Source organism: Opisthorchis viverrini, assembly GCF_000715545.1.
Source record: "Opisthorchis viverrini unplaced genomic scaffold opera_v5_58, whole genome shotgun sequence".
Classification (NCBI taxonomy): Eukaryota; Metazoa; Platyhelminthes; class Trematoda; order Opisthorchiida; family Opisthorchiidae; genus Opisthorchis; species Opisthorchis viverrini.
Genome location: NW_008751716.1, coordinates 109,003 through 133,253, shown reverse-complemented (window position 1 = coordinate 133,253; position 24,251 = coordinate 109,003). Strand labels below are relative to the sequence as shown.

The window sequence follows — 24,251 nt, the reverse complement described above, 5'->3', positions numbered from 1 at the left end:
CAAAATACCCCAAGGGCGCAAACCCGCCATACAGCGGTAAGCATTAAACGCCTCAGTAATGATTGAGAAGAGAATGGTAGTCAAAAAACCACGTCCCCAGCGAATAACATTCAAAAAGCGGCTAAGCATCGTACTAAATTGAGACATCATCGCTGGAACTTGGTGAGTATTCCTTACTCAGCACGCGACCGCAAACTGGTTAGGAAGTAACAACCCTGTGATCAGTTGCATTCCATGGCCCTAGGGGGCTGCAGCCACGCATGTTCTAGCTAAGAAGATGCGACCTCGGCTTATTCGTATCCCTTTCACTTGGTGTCACCATAATTACAGAGTTATTATTTATTTGGCTGTGGGTGGTTGCGAGACTTGTGGGATTCATGCTCACATCACTCTCGTTTGAACAGTCGTCCTCCCGCCTTGATACAGTTATTCTGGTGAGTCTGTGACAGACGACGAAAGCACCGGACTCGAGTTTCCCCTCTTATTAAAGCTCATCGGTAGTACATTCCTTGGCCACGCCGGGGTTTGAACTCCGCGCATCTGACATGCGAGGCCAGTGTGCTACCATTGCTCCATTAGCAAACGCTGGACACATCTGAATTATTACATGTGAACAGGTGAACATGTTCGCACTTGAGCGATTTGAGTGGTAAACCCGACGCCTCGGATAGTGACCCAGTAACACACCTTGGCTGTGTCGATCGAGTTATTGGTTTGTCCACATTTCAAGACTGCACCAACATTAACTCGGTATCCGTATTAAGTAATATGCTAAAAACGATATAATCTCAGATCAGGAGAAAAGGTCCAACACTAAAGCGCAAATGGAGATTGTTCGACAGCACGGTTTTTCTCACAGTAAACCCGTTGTTTGATGCTTTAGAGCTGATGGGATGGTAGAAATGTCGGTGGAAGAAAAGTGGTCAATTCGGTCTACAAAATCACACCAACAACGATTTTTCACGGCAGCTTGATAATCACGCTGTAGTAGTGAATAGAAACGTCTGGATATGTAAAGTGTCGCGAAACTTACCTTGTCCAATCCACTAGCCATCACTAGAAACGCGGCTGGGACTTGATGTCCTCGGGCGGTAGCGCTACTTGGGAGATTGTTGCACTGCAAAATATCTTCGTATTCTGTCCGACCTTTGTTGAACTCATAATCTTCTTTGCGAACTGTAGAAATCTAGTGGTGTGGTGCAAATGAGGAAAATCTGTCAAAGTTATCAGAAGGGAATCGAGTTGCTGCCTCACATGAGTTGCTAACATATTGCGACTTAGATGCATTGGACAACTTGTGCCAGTTATGCACCTGGTTTTGTCAATCCACATGCGTATCTATATACCATTTGAGAAAGACATAGCAAATCCAACCGCCGAAACTTGACGCAACGACAGATCGGGTCAGTCAGCTGCTAAAAGCACAGAGAATCACACTGCTAACATGCCTGACGAAGATTACTTCCTAATGGTGAATGGTTGAACTGCTGACGGGGTATAGCTGGTCTACACCATACAAGTGACATCTTTAGCTTACCGTCCATGTTTACGGTAAATCAATAAGGCGTCTGTAAGCCATGCACACCAGGTACGCTGGACCGTAGACTCAACTCAGTGGAAGTTGCTGGTTATGACTCCACATGCAGATAAGAATCAAGTGGTTTTGTTAAAAAAAACAGCGTGAGGCATTGCTTTTCTAACCGCAGAGATAAGGTGAACTCAAAAAACGCCTTTTGGGTAACAGGATAAGTAGAGAATAGACATACCTCAGCGAGGTCAGAGAGGAGGTCACCTGCCGATTGCAACTCTTGTGAAACGCACTTCAGTCTAGCCGGGCCATTGTCCATCACAGCCTGTTAATGGAATGAAAAGAGAGTTCATTTGGATAATTTTGGATCGACAAATTGGGAAGCGTCCACCACCGACCAAACTCATGAAATCAGCCTTCTTGTGATTTCGTTGAAAATAGTACTGTGAGCAGAACCCGTAGCTGCCGTTGCGTGATCGTTCCGACTTGCACTGTGATCCGCAGGACCTAAGCAGTAACTCAATAAACGTCCACCGAAGCTTGGTCGCGAGTGGCATGCTTCGAGTGGAGGCTCTTAGTTTCAGCAGCGACAACTAGCTACTTATGAGTAAGCACGTTTAAACAGGATCTCAAGTTAAATACCGTCCCGGCTTCTGCTGCATTGCAGAAAAGCCGTACTGCATCGCCTTGAGGACCAAACGATTTCACCCGAGCACACTGTAGTACACCAAAAAGTACTAGCAAGTCCTTCGGGAAGAACCACCTGGGGCGATCGGGGTCATCGTTACGGCAACAAACTGCGTTTGAGGAACATCGAGCTCACGGTACAAAAATACAGAGCTTAAGCGCTGCATGACTAGGTGAATCTGAGAAAGCAGACAGGTAAGCAAGACAATTGTTTCGTAGTACTTTTTACATGCTACCCAGTCATCCGAGTTGATACTACTTTATATGGGCTCAGTGGATTCGAACCAGGAATTCCAGTAGGCAATCTGGAACATCCCATCCTTTTTACTCATGCTTCCATGTTGGGAATATGTTTTTTCGTCGTTTCGCTTTATGTATTTGTCACAGAATGCACATATCTCACCAATGTGCCCTGGAATTAGTTTGCAGCTTGAACGCAGTTTTATTAGTTGGTACTGTGCAAATAAGTCTGGTTAGCGGCTACACGAAATTTTCTCAAATATAGTACCTCAGTAGGCCGACCAATAATACCATGACGGTTCTGAGGTCGCGATGTTTCGGAAACCATATGCCCAACGGCTTCAAGAGACAGAACAGGCCAGGCTTCAGCTGTCGCATCAAGCCTGTGCGTTCACACACAATAACACGAGAAGGTCACAGAATTTGCAATCGAAATGTTCATCGATGATGGGACCTTAGCCTGCTGTGCTGCTTGGATGAGTCATTCTGAATTAGGCAGCTAGTCGACCTATAGACCCACACCCGACATGGCTGCGGGGATACGTCGCGCCACTCTAGTACCGTTAGCAGGTACGGTACAGTATCAGTGCGCAAGTTTTCTTATTAGATGGGTTGACTGCAGTGCAAGGAATAATCAGCTGTGCAACGAAGTAAAGATAAGCAAGGCGGATCGCTTATCTTATTTGCCACCGCGTATCACTACCCAGGTAATACAAGGCTGTTAGTATTCTCTACAAAACATTTGTTATGCAGTTCGTAGGCATACTGAAGAGGGAAATCAACTCTCCCGCCATTAATCTCCGGGTGTTTTATAAACAGCCTTTTCTAGGGGGAATCTCAAACGGCTATAAGGACGTAATTGTTGTTTTTAGCAGCCATCCTAAGATGTTGTACGATGGAGCGGCTCGATTGTAACGTTTGTCGCTACAGAACTAGCTGTGGACATCTTGAACACCAATTCTGTAGACCGTGGATACCCAAGTGCGTGGTAAAAATGCGATCAATGGATTGTACAGTTTGTTGAAAAAGAACTGCAAAAACTCAAAGCTGATAAAGTCCTGTTTTGAAAAACAGCTGTTTCATCCTTATTAGGAATCAGCAGCAGCACGCATCTCCAGTGAGTTTCGAACCATCGACCTCTCGGCTGGTAGTTTGACCCTCAATTGGGGCGAGATGGCCCAAGTGGTAAGAGCGCGAATTTACTGACCGGAAGGTCCGTGGTTCGAATCCGACTTCCGCCTCTCGACTTCCCCTGTCTAGGCCTGGGCAACCTGGCAGTATCCCAGCCCTCGTGCTTCCTTCGGGTAGCATGGCAGCTAGGCACCGGGAGAGTGCTACAGCTTAACGCATTAGAACCCTCAATCGTCCGGCCAGGAGTGTGACTAGCTCGCATTTGGAATATAGCGCTAATCATCACCATCGAACAAATTTAAGATGTATTGAAGGGGTAATTGTAATAGGGTGAATGACACCACGAATATTTCATCGTTAGCGAGTGGCATATGTAGCAACGATACCATTTTTATAAATTTCATACGACTTTGTCTGTTTCACATGAAGTATAGGTGAATCATTCATACCCTCACATAGGTCGTCTCCGTGATCAACCAAAACACTTCCACATCTTCGACTCCTCCAAGGACTTCCCCTCTTGAGTTGAGGGATGTCTATTTCCACAAAACCAGCATCTTATCGGCCAACTAGTCTGAATGACGTCTGCGACTGAATCGTCAAATTAATTGAATCAGACTGTTGCTGAATACTACTCACTTCATAGATCACCGCAAAAGTTTCGAACACAAATGGCACGAAAAGGTGTATTCCCCAGTCCCAACCACCTAATCTGGCTCCGGGGTCAAACGCGCATCACCACTAACGCAATAGTTAACTTAATTACGCCGACAAAGTTATACATAAGGTACCGAATCTGATGGCCAGTTCAAACTCTATCTCTGGTGTGGTATAACATGAGTTAGTCGATAATTGTTATATACATTGGTGTCTCTGGATTCGCAATTCAACCGAATTGTGTATGTCCATGAGTGCGTATTACGGAAGTACTACTTCGTGAAAACTTATTGTGCCTTGTTCCCTAATCGTTGTTTGCATGCACGGCTTAAAAAGTTGCAGCACTTCGCAGCCAGAGGTTGATGGAAATCATAGCCTGGTCAGTGCTATGGATGACTGACCCGTTGATTGACCTTCATGCGAAACAAAAACCCATTCTATAAGTCTTTTGTAGTAGAGGTACTCAGGCATGAAATACTAGTCCCAAATGCTCTGCAGTAAGGACCACTTCTCATCAACACGGTACGCTGATGGCAAGGGATCAACCTCCAATCCAGTAATTTCGGTTCTTGCACGTACCGACTTACAGCGGAGTTGAAATTCAGAGAAACAATGCAGAAGTTTCAAATTACATGTAATTTATCAACCTAGTAGCCGTAGTATCCGTCACGATACTCAGGGAGACAGTACAACAAGCGTTGCTGCGATTGTCGATTGACAAGGCCATCCCCTGATGTTCTACAGAATCTGAAAGCATACTTCAAAGGTCGTACAATAAAGCAAGTCCATCCTCAAATAGTCAAAAGTTGACAAACTTGCGAATGAGGTTATGGACCTCATGCTCCATTCTGAGCTTGAGGTTACTACCTTAGTTTCTCACTCCACTGTTCAACAGAATCTTTGGATGTGCGTGTTGAAACAAGGGCCCTGACCCTGATTAAACTTGAAGTGCGTGCCAGTGGCGTAGGTCGCGTGCATTAGTTAGAGGTAATCAGGGTGAAATCAACACACAGTCACAGTGAACGCTACGTTGTTACAACGCGTATAACGGTGCAGCGCGTCCCGAGTCGTTTGTTTCAATACTTTTAATGACTCTTTTTGCACATTCAGTGACTTTTCATTCAGTCACAAGCGCAGGAAATGCACTTTTCCGCAGTCGAGCTGATTTGCCCACATGTAGCTAAGCTGGTTCAGCTCACACATGCGTCCTGCCAGTGGTCTGAGAGATAGACAAAACTTTGAACGCGCGCATCACGAATATCGGATTGGGGATGCACTTTCCACCAAATGAGGCGAAAGTCACACTGCCCATGCTCCCTGCTAAATGATATCCTGATGGACCAAACACACCGACAAACAGACAAGTCAAAAAGCCCAGCGGTGAGGTCGCTCCCATCTCATTTATGTTCAATGGCTATGCCAACTTCCACCCATTCCCCAACGCAGACATCGCACAAGAAATTCAGCGGGTCGGTCATCGCCACAAGGTCACAGCATTACATCACGACAGTCGCAGCCAGTTACTAAGCAGCTGGAACAGATACTCTCAATACAATCGCACGCCAACATACAGCTACTCAATGTGTGTATATTTTGCTTCATTGTTTGTGCAAGAAGCCAACGCAAGTTACCGTCACATTCAGTTTATGCGAGACCGACACATGCGCAAACAGGTCAGAAACTAAATTATGGCTTGGAGATGGGAAAAATAAAGAATTTGACAGCTGCTACTTACGCACACCTGAGGGCTTGACAAGGCCGGAAACCATATGATAAACTGATCGGTCCGGTGCACACAGCCTGATACATACGTGAAACTGCGCAATATTTCTGTAATGATTATCCGTTCACTCGATCTAGGTGCACACACCTGATACATACGTGAAACTGCGCAATATTTCTGTAATGATTATCCGTTCACTCGATCTAACGTGCCGACGTGGACACGCGGGTACAGGTTAATTCGGATGGTGACGCGTCAGCCCTAAGATCTTGTCGCTGCTGCGGAGCTGTCAGAGGGCTTTTGTGTGGGGAAAATGACTTACTGGTGGGCAAAGTCGTGAACTCTGATGAAGGCGACCTTCATAAGAGGTTAACAGAGAATGCTTGCAATATACTCCCTTGGGAACCACTTATATATGAACGGAGTCTTCTTGAGGACCAACTGTTGACGGGACTGGAAACACGATCTCTATAGGAGTGTTGGGGAGATACAGCATGAAGTTTGAAAATTTGGTACATCGGCCTCAAACTAAAACCATGACAAGTCAGTCGCTTATTAGGGAAAATGGTGGTGGGCTGCTTAACCTCATCCTATCCGACCCTGGGGTTTGCGGTGCTCCTCTGGTAAACTAAGTTTATCTACAAAACTTACCGTAAAATGTTTGTACGCACGAACCACGTGACCCGTTAGCGTTGCTATAGTGAACAGAAAAGGGTTTTTCGCCTTCAAAGCCTGTAATGAGTGAAGAAAATAAGAGCAGGATAACACAACAACAGTGGAATAAAATCCTCAACCGCATCTTAAAGTGACAAAATGAAGAACCAGTTACTTGTTCCATGTACTCATATACACCCTGTACGGATAAGCCCCGAATTGCATGCGGCATACCTAGCACACGGTACAAAAAAGCAGTCCAAAAATAACCAGGATATGTGAAACAAGCGACTATCCTTCAGCCCATCTTATTACCGTAATGATATTTCTCTGTGGAGCGACATGAAAAGAAGTGGCTATTACAATGGTTCATTAGAGAAAACTCATCAAATTATGCGCTGATATTAGCAGCTTGCGATCTAAGGTGAGTGAAAAAGGATTATTCATAGGATAAAACCCACGGAATTTTGAAAGATATCGTACCTTTTCTTTCGCCTCACATAACAAATCGGCCATTACCATACGACCCTCCGCATCCGTATTACCGATACGAACTCGCTTCCCTGCGCGTGAGACTATAATCTCATCTGAAACATAGCTATCTGGACCAATACTGTTTCGCACAAACGCCAGAGATGCAGAAACCGACAGAGCCGGTGGTTGGAGACGACTGAGTGTCATGAAAAAGCCCGCGATCGCTGCGGCTCCGCACTTGTCTCGATGCATCCCGGCCATTACTCCACCGGCCTTCACATCAGCACCCCCGGTGTCGTAAGTGATTCCTTTTCCGATCAGATACAGTGTGGTGTCGATTGTCGTCGAATCTGGTGGTACGTAGTTCAGATGCACGACGCGACCATCATGACGGGACACAACTGCAAAAGACGAAGGTCAGAGTAGAATATGCCCAGTTGCCATTATTTAATCATACTTTAATCCGGATGCTCACCCGATATACATCACTGTTCCTCCCTACGTAGTGGTTTTTTCCCCCAGTAACACTGATGGGATATGTGTACACCAACCATATGGCCTAGTTCATCCACTGGGAACAAAGAGAGACCCTCTGTGATGATCAGTGGAATGAGAATTACCTGAAGCAGCACGATTAACGGCAGCCATCAACGGATACTTCTTGCCATCGACTTTCTCCACATGCATCGTGATACCTTCGGCTCCGCTAAGCACGGACTGTAGGTACTGGACGACTGCTGGAGCAGCCATTCGCTCCGGGTCCGATCCACCAATGTCACGGGCAATCCATCGACCTTCTTCGATAGCAGAGGCAACCTTAAGCAGAGTATCGTCACCATTCACGAGGCCGATATGTGTGACCTTCGGATATTTCTCCGGAAGCATTTCGCGCACCTCCAGTGGCTAAACGGCATAAAAATAAGGCGCAATGAAGCATCACAAAAGTGGTGAATGGTGTGTGCAGAGAAACTTACTGGATAAGCTCTGATTATTGAGGAAGAGGTTCGCTTTGTATGTAATGAGAAGTGGACACAACTGAAATTTTCCATTAAAACCTCAGTCCTACGAATAAGCCATTAAACTGGATAAAAGTGCAAGAGTATCCACCTGATATTATGTCCATAAATTGCTGTTCAAAGGTTTCTGAAAAGTACCCGCTACCTTTATTCGGTCATCTTTAATACTCATAGTGAATATTTAGAAATCAATTATAGTTAACGGGGAGCGAAGCATCAGTGTGAAACATTAACGTTGTACTTCCCGGTGATGGTGATGAATACTCACAAAACATTATCCAACAAAGGGATAAAAGTGTACGTGCCTAGTGTCCTCTTGCTATTCTTATGTCTGAACGGCATGTCATATGTGGTCACCTTCACGAAGTTTTTCTTGAGAAGCCTGAGCATCAATGTAAGGGGGTTCCATCTGTTCAATAGGCGAATTGACTCAATCAGGCCACGTGCCTTACCACCTATTACAGTTGAGAACATTGCTTCGGGACATAGTAACTCCCTCCTTGAAAATCGACCCAGGATCGGGAAGTTGTAGTAATAAGTGAGTAAGAACCAGCAGAAATTGCGCGAGTTTGTGAGCTATAACAATCAATGATAAGAGAAGATCGATAGGATCGTTAACATCATCTGTGCATGATACGAGCCCTGTGCGTACGCGTATCGATTAGCCAATGATCAATACTTCATATTGATTTATAAGATCCAGTGACTGATGTCCACTTGCTTATCCGATCAGCCTTCGGGCCTTTGTCTGCGATGAAATAAACATTCTAAGTAAACCAAGTTTTTTTCATTCAAGTCCACATATAACATTGTAGCCAGCAGGTAGCCGAACACGCGCTTTGCGACTAATACTACTAAAACATAATGAGTATAACAGCGGCATCTACGGCAGCAACAGTTCCGAGATCACCAGAAAAGCCACCGCAACCTTAGCGAAATACACTCATTTGCAAACAAGTTTGGTTTTGCTAGAGACTCAACTGGAACCCAGCTGAATCTCTCGTTTGTGATGCTTCCAGGCAACTGAATGTACTGCATCAGGCCGCCTAATGTTTCAGTCGTTACGATATTCGAGATACATGCATATTCATCATGCATTATTGCACCACTGTAACCTTATTTAACATGCTCTACAGCCAGCTTCTCACAAGCTATGTTTGTGTCATTCGTAATCCAGACATCTAGGATAGGCTTCTGAACCACATTTATTCTAGTTTATTTTAGTCTAATCTTTATCTACTTAGTTACCTGTCGTTGCAAGTACTGGTGAACACAGAACCAGCGAAACGTTATTAGACACAACTGCTATTCTCTGAATATCTGTCAGACAAACGCTATTGGAGCTACCATGTTTTTTCCTAGCTAGCTCGGCTTCCCCTCAGGAGAGTCCACAAGTTTAAGACACAGCCAACTCAACATGTAAGACAAAAATCGATAAACGCCAATTGCGATGGATGATTCAAGGAATGTAGTTTTTATGACTTTTCGTTTTTTCCGATGAGGGGAACCAGCTTCCCTATGCGTATTTCGGGATAAGGATGAGTTCAGTCTAAGCTGAGGAACCAATATTTCAAGTAGGCCTCTGGTGTCAGTGACATGCGTGAACGCACCTACTACTCCAAAATGTCGTAAAACTTACAATCTGTTTATTTTTCCGTCCCTAGTGAAAATCTGATTTCAGTTTTTGAGGACAAAACGGTAAAATATTCCTAAATTTATCCAACACTCTGTCTTCTCATAAACCATATATCAGGGCACGTTCTTTGAAGACGCGTGCATCATATTCATTGAGCGGATCTTCAGCTAACTTATTTATAATGAAAACGTTGAAACAGGCTCTTCGGCAGTCTGTTGAAGATACTGTCATGCGGATCGTTGCCCGAAAGCGCCACATGCGAACGTCGAGTTTGAACACCTTTACGCTCCCCAACTTCGATGATTTATGCCTCCGAAGATGAGTAGTTGGCTACCGTATTTCTCTCCGCTTGTTTTGGCGAAATCAAGTTGGTGTTAACGGAAAGCTGAACTGAAGCCAAGCCTAATCTGTCTCAACCTTGTAAGAAAAACTTTGTTTTCCTAATCACGCTTCCAAGAATGTCAGATTAGGGGACTGTTCAATGGATTTATGTCCGTAGTGTTACACAGTAAACAGCCTGCGCAGCATGAGATGGCGATAACAGCGGAAGTCAACATCCTTTGCAAAGAAGTTTCTACCGAATGGGTGCTTTTCAAAAAGCCATAGGCGGTGATATTAGCTACAAAAACTTTTTTCAATTTGACCGAGCACAATTATTACCTCCATAGCGCAAAATCCCAGAGTATTTTAACGTGTATGAGAATTTCGGCTTCACAAACCTTATAGTTAGGGTACCATGAGTATTCACCACAATACCAACGTTGTGGGCTTTTTTGCTCAAAATATTTTAGAAAGGAGTTTTCCCCTCTTGCTTTTGAGGTTGTAACGGGTTTATTTATTCGTGGGAAAACAGTATTTATGGACTGTCTAATACTTTCCTATAAATATTAAGTCCATTTTTTGAATCAAAAATCTTCAGCAAAAGTTCATCATTTCCGTCCTGAATGAATTCAGAATACTCTTCGGCTGACTGATAACTCAACTCACTATTATCACCAACAGTGTGCTGTGATGTGCGCAGAACCTCCAATAAAAACAATCCGAAATGGATAAGCACAGCTGCTGGATGCCGGGTTCCAAAGTCAATTGCTTCTAGTCGCTAGACAAAGGACCAAGCATTATGTTCCCACAGGGTAAGAAAGTTCCTGTGGCGGCGCCTTTTGGGAAACGCTCAAAAATTGGATAGCATCGTTCAGCCGTCGTATCCTTTTGGGGAATAGCTGCCCCATAGACAAAGGATCAAGCATTGTGTTCCCACAAGATAAGAAAGTTCGTGTGGCAGCGCCTTTTGGGAAGCGCTCAAAAATCGGATAGGATTGTTCAGCTGTCGTATCCTTTTGGGGAATAGCTGCCCCAGTGTTGTACGAGAACCGTCAGATCACCAAAGTCTAGGCAGGTGGGATCGAGAAACCAGAGTCGGGCTCGAACTAAGGTTGAGAAAACGGAGACATCTGCACTAAAACAGCTGGTCACAGTTCCACACCCAGGGTTTGGTAACCGCCGTCACTTCACGAGGTCATGATAGGTTAGTAGATAAGACCTGGTGAAAGCAAGGATCACATCTAACCAAGACACTCCAGCTGTCGAAGGCTGGAGGTTGAGAAAACGAAGACATCTGCACTAAAACAGCTGGTCACATTTCCACACCCAGGGTTTGGTAACCGCCGTAACTTCACGAGGTCATGGTAGGTAAGTAGATAAGGCCTGGTGAAATCAAGGATCACAACTAACAAGACACCCCAGCCGTCGAAGGCTGGTCAGCCGGCTGTGTTGCTAGGGTCACCCAGATGCGTAATCTCCCATTAACAGCTCGTTTAGTTGAACTTTTGGGAAACATATGACAAGTTGTGAGGTAGCGATCATCTGACGCTCGACTGTTTGAAAACCCTTTGTACAAAATGAATAACAGAGGTGATGAAACTCAGAAAACGTCGAAAAAGAAGAAAGCGAACAATGATCGTAAGGAGCATTTTAGACCAACACTGGAACTTGCAGATAAAACTCCCTGAAATTTCTAATCTCATACAGTTCATAAAATGGTAATTTGTTTGTGAATTAAGGCTTCTGTACAGAATTACATAAAACAGCGAAAGTAGCACGAAGAAAGAACATGGTGAGGGTGATCCCATAAATGGTACCAGCCACGTAGCCATCAGCATTTCCGCTATGAATCAACAGTTTACAGTTCCTACACTCAATCAGGTCCTTCAAATTAATTTCGAAGATAACCTGTCAAAACCTGTTACAAACAAGATATTAGCAAAACAAAGCTTCTATAGGGACCTACACCTGGGGACCTTACACCTGCACATTCAGTTTCAATAAAAACAGTTACTGGACTGTGTACCAAACGATCAGCGGACGAGAATGCAAGGTCGGTCTCCAGAGGTCAGAGGGCAGGAGTTAAGAACTCTTGGGGATGGGGAGGTATGGGTGAGGTGACTTGAAAGCCATGAAAAGTGCACGCGGTGCTTTTGGGCAAAAGGTGATGGAACAAATGCTGGATGACAATAGCCTCAGCATAAGCTAGACTGTACAAGAGCCCGTCTTGTCGTACCCATTGTCAATCGAGTTGGTTGGTGAGACACAAGTGCCCAGAAAAGCTGAGACTGAGCACCTTTCGCCGAACCATACTTTTTGTGGGAAGCCAAAATGCTGAGGAAATGTGTGAGTACTTTATGTAGATAGGGAACTGCAGCTTTTCGTCCAATTCTTACTGCGGAGTGATGTCATCCGTGGGTTGTCATATACCACATGGAAGTAGTACACGAATGCAAAACAGATATTATCTGAACTACTTACCGTATAGGCAGCATGATACGCTCCCAGAAGAACGTTCAGCAATATATTCTTACGCTCCATCCATCGGAAACCAACGGATGCAGTTTGCAGCGGACCAACACATAACAGTGGAGCTTTGCATCCCAAAGCGATTGCCCTTTTGATCAAGAAAGGAACGCGTACGTGCCGATTAATAGACAGGAAAATAGGGAACAGGTTCATGAACATTACGGAACCACGATAAGAAACCCCGTAGGTAAGTCAATGAACCCTGATTATCTAAGAGGAACACGGATGACCTGTGACTTGCACATTTGTGCTGTCCCAATGATCGTTCAGATTGGAGAGCAAGTGGACCTGTAGTCAGACAAGGTGCTGTAGAACATAACAATACAGCATACCCCTTGAAGTTCCCAACGCTATGTAAGGTCCACCCCACTCCCATAGGAATCATTCTCTCAATTAACCAACCTCCTATCTAATCAGATAGAACCTCCAGTGTATAAACCAACTTTAGACACAGACTGTCCAACTCTACGGTAAACACCCTACTTGTGGCGCGAGAAGCATACGAACTACCTAGCGCTAAAGCAATTCAATAATTTCACTTCATTCTGCCGATTCATGCTTCATCCACTTTGGTCATGTTTCCGTAACTGCAGAGCATCCAACAAGGATACCTGCACGTGAGCGACTATATCTTCAGAGTTTGAATACGACCATTCCGTTGTGTGTATCAACTGTATACCCATGTACCTAAAAGAGATTGAGTCATACCCCCACGTCTAACATTTCTGCAAGATACTGCTATGCGGAGACAGTTTGCACACACAGTGGTCTGTCTTCAGGCGTTCGAATCTATCACGATAATTAGGTAGTTCATGTTCGAGGAACAACCACCTAGTTCACCGTCATCAAAAGTTTGGTTTGTTTGTTTGTTTTTACTGGGAACTCCGTGCGCGGTGCTGGATTTGGTTGGATATCGTTAGGAGGACCGGGAAGCTAAAGGGTGTCATAAAGAGCAGCAGGATCGGAGTGAGTAAAGCGTGCTTGCAAGGACACCGGGTAGTCGGAATCGAACTGTCCCAACTTAGATGATTAACAGAGGAAGAGCAGATATCAATAACCGGGGATGCTAAAGTACAGCTTTCACACAGCTGTATGCTCGTAGAATTTAAGCCTGCCACGGTTATCCATACTCAGACCATATTAGCGGGAGATTTTATTTACTGTACAATATTACCTATTCCTGTACAGGTTACCTTTCAAATCTAGTCCAGGTGCCAGCCAATAGGTAGGGTGTCCTGAAGTCGAGTGTTCTGAATTTACATTGCGCTGTATTTGCCCTCAGTGAGTATGTTTATGAAAATGTTCGCTAACTCTGTTTTCCCTATAGCATAGCATTTATCCAAACAAGCTTATGCACATAACTACTTCGTTGAAAAGAAAGCGTAGCACTCATAATCGAGAAGTCGATTATACTCTGACTATTGGCAACAATAAACTGGAAAGCAAAGTAAAATTCACTTGTGTGGAATGGAAAACTCGATAGCAACCGTTTCAACTACTGAGTGAGATTTCACAATTAGAACCAAACCCCCTTTTCCACGTCGAGGTTTACGCTACTCCTGACGAACAATTTGAAGTACATACCACCGACGTTCGTGACTTGCCTTTTAATCGCTTCGCATGAGGCATCATACACATTCCTGACATCTGCAACATCTGTATTAAGTGATCCGGTTGGGCTAAAGATCTGCAAAGGTTGAAGAAATAGGAAGCAAGCTAGTGAATAATGTTACACTTTAGTGGCTCCAAAAGGATAAGACTGTACTAGAGTGGTCTAATTCTAAAGTGATGGTAAATTTAGGCAGGATACACACGTTTTTTTCGCGCCCGCATTATCCCCGTCATCAAATTAGACAGAGTAAACAAAAATCATTATTCCATATGAAGAACTTATTGAAAGTATGACCATCATCAAATTACATCAAATACAACAGGTTTCGTTCACGTATACATCTAAATAAGCTTTATAGGTCTAAGAACAAGAGCAAGGAATACTCCGTCAACTGAAAAAAAGTCTGTAAACGATCGGTAATCAATTAATTCAGAAAGTCTAGATAATCGTTGAGTTCACCGGGTCCTAGGGAGAGGCGAAGGGGAAAGGGATTATACTGGATGACACTATGATGGACCGAAGGACTTGCTGTTGAATCCATAAGCAATTAATACAATAATTTGATGAGTGGTGGTTTCCCACACAATGTTCACCACTTCCTATCAATGAATCACGTGTGAGAGCAGGCATCAACCAACAGATTTCATGACCGATCAACTGACATCCAACCCAAGTCAGCTGCAGAAAACCGGACCTATTGAAAGTACCCCACACGGGTCGCAACTTCGCCCAGACGGCTACGTACACGCAAAAATTGTAATTAGATGGTGGGAATGTAGCAAGTCACACAGTGGACAAGTCATTACACCCAGACATGAATATATTTAGTAACTTCAGTCGGCCTACTCAAATCCAAGCAATTCTAACAAACGTTTGGCATCTACCTGTTTTGACAGCAAAGCTTGAGGCGATATCATTCCTCTTTTATTTTGTCAGTCAATTTGATAGAGCATGTAGTCTCATCCCTAAGGTCTACTGTTCGATCATTTTACCTCGGCTCCTTGAGGAACATTACTGAAACGTTGTTAGGAAAGTCGACGGATGTAGTGGGAATTTCGAGAGTCTTAGTCCAGTATATATATATATATAAAAACATATAATGACTACAGTCATTAGATCGGCCATAATCTACGAATAACGATAAGGACGGCATGGCAATATGAAAACTATGGAAAGTGAGAGAAAATAAATACCAGCTGTTCTAGCTGAATGGCTGAAATGATCATTAATGGTACATTATCCAACATCACAAGAACAATATAGTACTCTTGTTCTTCACTCAGACAGATCCGAACGGTTTAAGTCATCAAGTGATAGCGCAAGAGAGGAACCCAACCGGAATGTACAGTATTGCTTCGATTGCTCGGTGTGAAAAAATTAAAGTAAATGGACCTGGTTTCGGCCTACAACAAGCAGTCTGAGGTCCCTGCGCCCCAGTCAGACAACTCGGACAGAAACTCAGAGCACAATCGCCGCTGACATCCACTGGTTTCCGTATGTAGCACCGTCTTAGAAGGCAGATAACACCAAAAGACGACGCCCAAACACATAATGCTCTCTAAGTCATTTGCCAAGTTATACATTAACCACCACGCTGATTTCACCATTTTGAAAAAGGAGCGAAGAGAAGCAATGATAACATTTGGTCTCACGGCACCCGCCTTTTTATTTTGTGTTTTGACACTCCCTGATAGAAGTTGTAAGCTCCAGGTTTGATTTCAGATCGAGTCTGTCACTTGCTGACTAGAGACTGTTCAAAACAATTCTCCAAGACTGAAGTTACAGGGGAGCACGGAAGTGGTCCCATGATTTCGTCGCGGAGTTTCTTTTGTAAATTCTGTATGGTTACTTATGCCTACAACTAACTAGCGGCCAACGTCCAGCGGATATTCAGGCAAATTGAACATTTGTCAGTGTTGGTCAAGTTTGAAGTACACGGAGAAACCAAACCATGGGATCACGTTCTGTAAGCGGATTAGATTTCTCATGTGGCTGAGTCAAGCTGACAGGGATGCACTGGGTAGATTACATTAAGTTACTTTGTGGCTTAATCATTTTTACACCGCACGTTAACGCATATTATGAATGAAGGGAGGGTCTCCTTACGGAGAGCTCGTTCAGCTGTAGCGCCTTTTCAGTGCCTAACTGCCATACCATCAGAAGGGAGCACGAGGGATGAAATACTGCCAGGTTGCCCACGCATAGACAGAACTCGAGGTGCAGGTGTCGAGTTCGAACCACGGACCTTTCGATCAATAAATCCGCACTCTAATCTCTGAGACACCTCGATCAAGACGGCAGTGTGTATCTGATCGTCTTAGAAATACGACACAGATAGCCACCTAAGCTGGAGTAAGTGAGGTGCTGACTTAGCGGGGTGTACAGACGAGCGTTCTCATGTGTCCTTATTACCGTTTCACACCTAAACACACTGCATGACACACTTGATTGGTAAAGATAATTACCAAAGCCTGGGGCAAAGACACAACATCTGAAGATGCTGAGTTGGGAGAGGGCAGATATATCCAAAAATAGTAGCACGAACTACCATCGCACACAATATTCGATAGAGTTATGCCCCCCCTACAACCTTCTGATAACTGCGAATTGCATGTTGCGCAGTCGAAATGATCTGGACGTCCAGTTCACTGATCCTTAAAATACAGACAAGGCCATACACAAACAATAATACGGAAACGCCAGTAATGTCGTTTACGAGAGCTATAAAACTATAGATCGTTAGCTTTTACTAGATGCTACACTTGTTCGGATCTAAACGGCATGCAGATCCCCGAGTAGGCTAACAAATATTGCCACACACTGTGATGTGCTCATAAACAGTTTTTCAATCAATAGTTAGAATCTTCGGACGTACGAATGATACAGTAAAGGCCGAGCGTAGGGGCTTATAAGTACGCTAGAATATATTACTATTCCTGAATACTTCAGCTCCGTTTAGCTATAAATTTAGGAAGTTTGAAAACAGATCGGTCAGCTTAATAAATAACTTGCTGTAATTAAGTTTCCTGATGGAAATCCACAAACTCGAGTTACAGTGCAAAGCGAGTTCTGGTGGTTTGAGATGCAAATATGACCACCCTGAGTTCGAGGTAACAGTTAGCGCACCAGAGCTGTTGTTAAGCCTATGGGAAGTGACCTATAGCTCATGAGCCGCGTGTATGATGTTGGATATCCCGAAACAGCTAGGATGCATCGTTCAGTCCAGCCAATTGTGAAATAAGAATAAATGGGATAGCGTGAACGAAATACGGTAAAGTTCAACCAACAGGAAGGGGTTGTCTCTGGACGTGCTTCGAGAAGCGCGTGGTGAGAGGAGAAAGGCGTTTAAGAGGGTGAAGAAAGTTGATGTGCAAAGCGTCCAACCGAATGATAAGCGTGTCAAACCCGAAACGGGTGGGCGACCAGGTGTTAGGCCGACGGGGAAACCTACATGGATTTGGGTCCAGCCTAGGGTCTAGTTCTGTTTTGGCCCACTTGATGATCCCTCTTGAACGTAGTTTGAACTTTCTGTCCGTCTGTGTGGATGAGTTGGAGCTAAGATAGTTGTGTAAGAGGGATGCTGTGAACTTCGGTCAGGTTGTGATTTCCACCCCTACCCATTTTTGCCAATGATTCTACGTAGATTGACAACCACACGGTCACGTGTCAACTCGGCTTATCTGAGACCGCTTTCCAAATGCTCGCCAATTCCACACCCTCGATTCTATTCACGCTATGAAGCTTAATTTCCACCGCCTCGGCTATCGGCCGCTGTGGCGTGAACCGCAGTCCCCGTCTTAAACTTCCACATTCTCCAGATCTATTCCATGTCCCGTGTCTAACGCATGTACCGCCATCGCTGAGTCTTTGACCAGCGTTTGGTATTCTTCTGCATTCCTTGGTAGTTTGTTTATCCTTTTTTATGCTCACCAATTCTGGTGTGCAATTCCGTGACAGTTTGTCCAATGTACACCTTAGTGCAATCGTTGCAATTAATTTTATACACACAGTCCCTAGTCCTTTCAACCGGAAAGGGGTCTTTCAATTGCGCCAAAACTGAGTGTAGCGTTTTTCCCTTCTGGAAAGCTACTCGAATGTTGGCTAAGTTCAACAGTCTTCGAATAACCTCCGATGTTCCTGTTATATGGAATGACTGCTGTGCCAATCCATTCTTTACTGAGTCTAGATACTGGAGCCAATATCTTTCTTAGTTGACCTTTATCAAACTCACTGAGTATCCTATTTCTTGAAGTCTGTTGGCAATCTTGATTTGAACTACCCAGCAATAAATCTACCGATTGTTATCAAACTTTTTCGAAAACGACAGCGCCCCATCTGTTTGAAACCTCCTGGAGAGTTTTTTGGGACTAGTTGTAGGTTGTTGCGCAAAGTCAACGACAGCCACATAGGTTAAACATGTCTAGGAGTGAGCTTGAAGGGTATTTTTCTATGTGCATCTCAAAACTCCAGTACATCTGCAGAAAACTGGATCGAATTATTACCTGTTTCGTGGACGTTCTGCTGTGAACTTCGTCCGTTGTGTTTCTACCAGTATTCCTTGTTCTTCTCATCCTGCTCATTGCAAAATCGAAATCCATCACACAATATCGATCATATTCAGTCGTTATTGACCAATGTACTGGCCCTTGCGTAAAGCTGACAGTCCAGCACATTGTGAATTTCACGTATTATGACGAAGAATAACCATCATCAATACAGTTTCTGTGGGCTTATGAGAATCTTTGATTCACTTCCACTGGACTGAATGCCTTAGGCATTCAACGGGATAGAGTAAAGTGGTTGACATGTGCACTGACCGTCTACCTCACTAAAAACAAAACGCAATGAATCGTCGCGAAGGCGTGTTACCATACAATAACGAAAAGGTTATCACTGGGAGACTAGTGAAACATCGATTAGTTGTGAGTCGCTTCTGTCTACCCTTGAGCTGTACTGGCCTCGGTCAGAATACCAAATGTGGAATGCTCAAACGAATGGCGAGTGCGTACACAACGCTAATTCATCGGCTATTCTTGGTCACAATCAGTCAGAGATAACTAATGCAGTGGGCTAGCTTGTCAGTCATGCTTACGACAAAAACTTTGTCGTATTGATAAACATAGATCTGGGTTAATGACAAACGGTAATCTCCCATTCGGCGACAGCGACGGACAGAATCGCGTTCCCTAAAGTTGATAAAGATGGTTTCCCAAGGGGGAGACAAGGGAACCGCTTGAAGAGAATATCGGTAGTTCGGGCTGTAATGATGGCCCTCAGTTTGTTTGCTTAGCTGGGAAGATGGCTGCAAACGTTCCATCAGCAGTCGAGATGGCATCATCAGTGCATTGTGAGTGAAAGTGCGTGGTTGTTGCGCGTAGATTATCCTTCAAAACACTTGCTTGTTGGAGCGGTTTTGAACCCAGACAAACACCACGCATTCTTCCAAAATTTTAAGCGCTCACAAGAAATCAGTAAGAGGACTAGCAGGCAAGATTGCATCAGCAAAACAGTCACGTGAATTTTTTGCTAGTCTATACAGCCTGGGGTACTAACCAAGTGGGTGACGAATGAACATAGACAAGCACATAGGCACACAGGATCACAAGTGGTGAGGACGGACACTATACAAATGAACCAACCACGAGTCATGAGTAACGAGGTAGCAAATTTCGAGGTGATACCCGGCGCGGACAACTACAGAAAACCCAAAAGACCTTAATTTGGGAGTGTGACAAGCAAGGAAAGTAGATTTCAAGTACGCCTTTGCGAAATTTATGGGTAAAGGTAATCGGGACTAGTTAAACCTTCCTGTCCCTCATAGTGCGTTGCGAGATAATCACATCATTTGTTAACAATCAGCATCAGTGGGATTTGTGCACGTTTTCAAATCCCTCTTATGAATAACGTTCATGAACATTTTGCCTAGACTCCCGACTTCAACTTTACCGAAATTAAATACGACACTATCTATTAAGTGACATGTGTTGTCAATTCGGCGTGATAGAGCAGGGTTTTCGCTTCATAGTCCAACAGTTCAGTCGTGTTATTTTGGAAGAGCCTTTCCATCTTTAGTCCTGATAGAGTGACCAAATCTTACTTGTGGCTATAAACAGCTTTATACATACCATTTGTTATGGCCTGGCACATGACTTCAAAAGTCGGACAGAGGAGTGTATAGCCTCAGCAAAGCCCGACAGAATGCATAAGCTTATGGATCAAACTCCCATGGTTTCGGTTCTACCTTGCTTCATTGTAGGTTAAACTACTTCATGAGGATACAAGTGAACCCTTGAATAAAAGCCGCCTGGTTCTGGTAAAATATCCAGCGATAACTCGCCCAACAAACGACATTAAACGCAAACGAAAAAATCTTCCAAGGGTAGTTACCATGAATTAGGGAAAGTAAGTAGAGGGAAGAAGATAAAATGAATTTGGCGTTAAGAGCACTAAAGTTCGTTTCATTTACAATGAACGCAATACTCAGTTGACCTAAACGTTTGTATCAGATCATTAGATACAGAGGTAGCAAAGAAACCGCAGTTCAGACAGAACAGTGGCGCGACTGGGTGTGTCAAACTGACACCGAAACAATCCGGTTTGCGCAGAAAACCTGGCTGGAGTATGTTGATGAAGTCAAAGTCCAGATTGTTTAGCCAAACTCTGAACAGAGTGATGAGAAAATAACTTACATAAAAAAAGCCGAAAATGACAACGAACCCTGGACCCTGTACGACACAAACAGGTCCAGAAGTGCTAAACGTTTTTTTGTTGTTTAATAAGGGTAGAACGAAAACCCATTCTTATACAACATCGAAAACAATGTCACTATAATAAACTCGATAATACTGAGTTAGCGTGCACTACTCGGTCTTATCTTACGCCTCATTACATCCAGTGTGAAATGTTCAAAATAGCGGTCCTGTGTGCGTAATTAAAGCGGTTATAGTTGAAGTTGAATCCAGTCCAGGCAAGGGAAATTCACTACTGTGGCGGGATAGCGCATCAGCTGTCCACTGACATCCCACTAAAACATGTTTCATGTAATGTTGTTTCTTGAATATTTGGTGAACCAGAAAGTGTCCTCTCACCATAGTTAGGGGTTTGTTTCACCTAAATTTCCACCCCGATATGGTGTTGCTATCTGGGGGGGGGGGTTCGAAGTAAGAATCGGTGCTCGTGAAAGCGCTTCATTTTTCGCATACAAGTTAAATTATCAGGAGCACTAGAAACAGTTGTACGGCGTTACCGCAAGGTTTGTATCTATCCGGAGTGTCCTCCTCTGCAGCGACGATTCGTACCCATTCCCCAAATTTTCCCAACTAAAATCTTACGAGAATCCACTAGAGCAGTAATCGTCAGGGCATCTACCGAAGTTACCGGCCACAACAAGCAGTTGGATAAAAAAGGAGCACACAAAAGCTCATCCAACATCCACCCGTCGGATTGAATTCACGAGCGATGATCTAGGAGCTCAGATGCGAATTTTAAGAAACCAAATTGCCCCCTCTGGTGTAAAAGAAAACACGACCTGCACTACCGGTTAACCTCAACATCCACGTAACAGCCACCAGCCACGTACTGAGTGACACGCTGGATTGTGGGTTTGTCACCTGTCATTCTGGCAATTGCACACCAGAGCAATTAAAAAGCCCGTTTGTTACAACCGTGACAGGATTAAATTGCATGTCAGCTAGCGTGAGATCCAAGCTGAAGCGACTTGATGTGGCTGGCTTACATTACCGACAATTCTTTGAAATGCCATGGTGGTCCGCTGAACAAGATATAACGGTCGACGTTAGTAACATGTGTGAAAAGTTCAGTCTTGTCCTTTAAGGTCCTCAGGCACAATGTTCTACTAAGTAATACTAGAAAGTCTAAATGCCGTCTTGAGATTTACTGTACAAGAGGGAATTTTAAACAATGAAACTATTACAAGAGAACCATTTGACTTCAAAGATTAACAGGGAATTTCGGTTACGGTTTGAGTTTCTGGAAGATTTGACGAATTACTGATTCGTAGTCGAAGGCGACGCTCCCCACGTAGGGGAAAACGAAAGGATGCCACGAGTCTCCTTACAGGCATCTGTAGCTACGTTTGTGGAGCACCAGCAAGCCAAGGAAGTATTGGAGAACACTGGGATCAATCGGTCGGGGTCCGTGACAAAGCCGTGCAATTACGGTGTGCCAGCGCTTTCGGATGTCGGGAGGGGGCGCAAAGAGGCCTTGATGGCTGTGTTCTTATGTCCAGTTAGCGAGTGCGCAAGACACGTAGACCGTAGCTGCGGCAAGTGCCCCCAGGACGTTCTAGATAGGCCCCAGTTCCGTCATTGCAGGTTGGGTTCATTCGCGTTTCAAAGCTTGTGCGCGACCAAAAGATTTTTCAGCTCATCAGTCAAATAAGGGTAGTCCTTGTGGATGATTACGTGGATATGAGAAGCTTCTGGTACGGAAATCGATACGTACCTTCGAAGATTACACAATCTTTCTGAGTGGTACTAATTGGCTGTATTGTTCCCTCGAAGAAATTTCGCTTTGCCGAGAGAACAACTGGACTCATAATTGTTCCTCTGAAAATCAAGTGTCAAAACTTTAGCACGGATTGAGCTGACACTTTAGCCTGACTTTATACGAAGCCTCAAGCTTTAGCACAATCTGCAAACAGCAGTGAGAAGTGGGGTTCCGTGTGAGGAAACAGAACCAGTTAGTTTCGGACCCACGTACCGAATAGCTCATCGATTCGAAACCTGTGTTTGCTCGCGCCCAAATGCACAGGCATACAAAGAGGTCCTAATACTTCAAACCCAGATATTCCTGTCCAGTTTAAATCATCGTTTGCACCAGTAGACGAACATCGTTTTGATGACTCACTCTATGTGTAAAATAAATACGAATTCATTGATGGGGTAGATATACGATAGAGTCGGAATTGACTTCGATGTACGAATAAATCACAGTCAACAATGCACGTAGTATACATACTCAAAAGACACACAACTTCCAAATTTTTGAGTAGATTTTGCATAAATAAAAGTGTGTATGAGCTAAGGTAAATGCCTAGAGGACCGGTAAAAAGGCTTTTGTTTGGACAAGGAAGGACCAAACTGTTGCGAGTTTCCTTATACGGCAGAGGGGCAAGACAGCCTCTAGGAAGATATATATTGCACGGATAGGGAGAGTATTCTTCATACATTCCTATCGCTACTTAATCACCCGAACACGCTGTAATCTTGTGACACTGGAGGATGGAAAGGATTAAGAGGGCTAAGGTCATCAGGATGCTTAACTGCTGGTTTGTGGCAGTCCTCGTTTCAACGTAATTGAGGTTTTTCTATCATTCAGGCACCAAAGGTCTACAGCAGTATGGAGGGGAAGCCTTAATTCATGCTAAACATGTCCGCTTGGGCTGATTGCTCACCATCCATCTTCACCTTGGTTGTTTAAGTGCTGCTTGGAACTTTTCTGATACCTTGGGAGTTGAAATGCACGCTGGGCATTCGTTCACTGGCCCAAAAATCTAACCAATTGGAACCGATTGAGAAGTTATCGTTTCAGAAGGGCTTGGCGCTCTGCGCTGGTGCAATTGAGGGATCCCCCCGGCGAACATAACCAGGGACCATGTCTACAAAATGTAACGACTGCACTAAGGTCAACATAGGACAGACGGCCACGGAACTTCAAATAGAATCGGAGAGCACAGAAGGAAATAAACAGGCTGCCGAGAAACGCAGATGAGTATAGACCGTCACTGAAAGACTCGGAAATGGCGGAACACGCACTGGAAATGGGACACAAGATAGATTTAGATGTTGAGGTTTTGAGGCGAGGACTACGATCCACGCCACAGAAACTGGTGGCTGAGGCGTTAGAAATCGCCAAGCATCCAAACAGAAGGCACGGAACTGGCAAGCGTGTGGAGAACTGTTTTGGATCAGTCGAGCTGGCACGTGTTGGTGTGCAGTCATCCGAAGGAGTCATCATCTGAACTCCACTTAACCTCATCCACCTTCCCTCATCCAACTAAAATGTCGTAACACTCACAAGCC

At 44.3% G+C, this 24,251-nt stretch overlaps 2 protein-coding genes across 2 annotated transcripts in view; one reads left to right on the top strand and one right to left on the bottom strand.

The window, feature by feature from the left end:
* The window catches only part of T265_03902 (hypothetical protein), a gene marked incomplete at both ends in the record, with an annotated part of 30,318 nt that overhangs the window by 599 nt on the left and 5,468 nt on the right, over nt 1-24,251 (bottom strand). Inside the window, 5 exons of the mRNA XM_009168503.1 lie at nt 1,034-1,186; nt 1,767-1,853; nt 6,618-6,698; nt 7,104-7,495; nt 7,715-7,997. Of these exons, the coding sequence (XP_009166767.1) occupies nt 1,034-1,186; nt 1,767-1,853; nt 6,618-6,698; nt 7,104-7,495; nt 7,715-7,997 (996 nt within the window). The remainder of the gene's footprint in view (nt 1-1,033; nt 1,187-1,766; nt 1,854-6,617; nt 6,699-7,103; nt 7,496-7,714; nt 7,998-24,251) is intronic.
* T265_03900 (hypothetical protein) overlaps nt 23,969-24,251 on the top strand; it is a gene marked incomplete at both ends in the record, with an annotated part of 28,065 nt that continues 27,782 nt past the window's right edge. The window contains one exon of the mRNA XM_009168501.1: nt 23,969-24,158. Within this exon, the coding sequence (XP_009166765.1) occupies nt 23,969-24,158 (190 nt within the window). The remainder of the gene's footprint in view (nt 24,159-24,251) is intronic.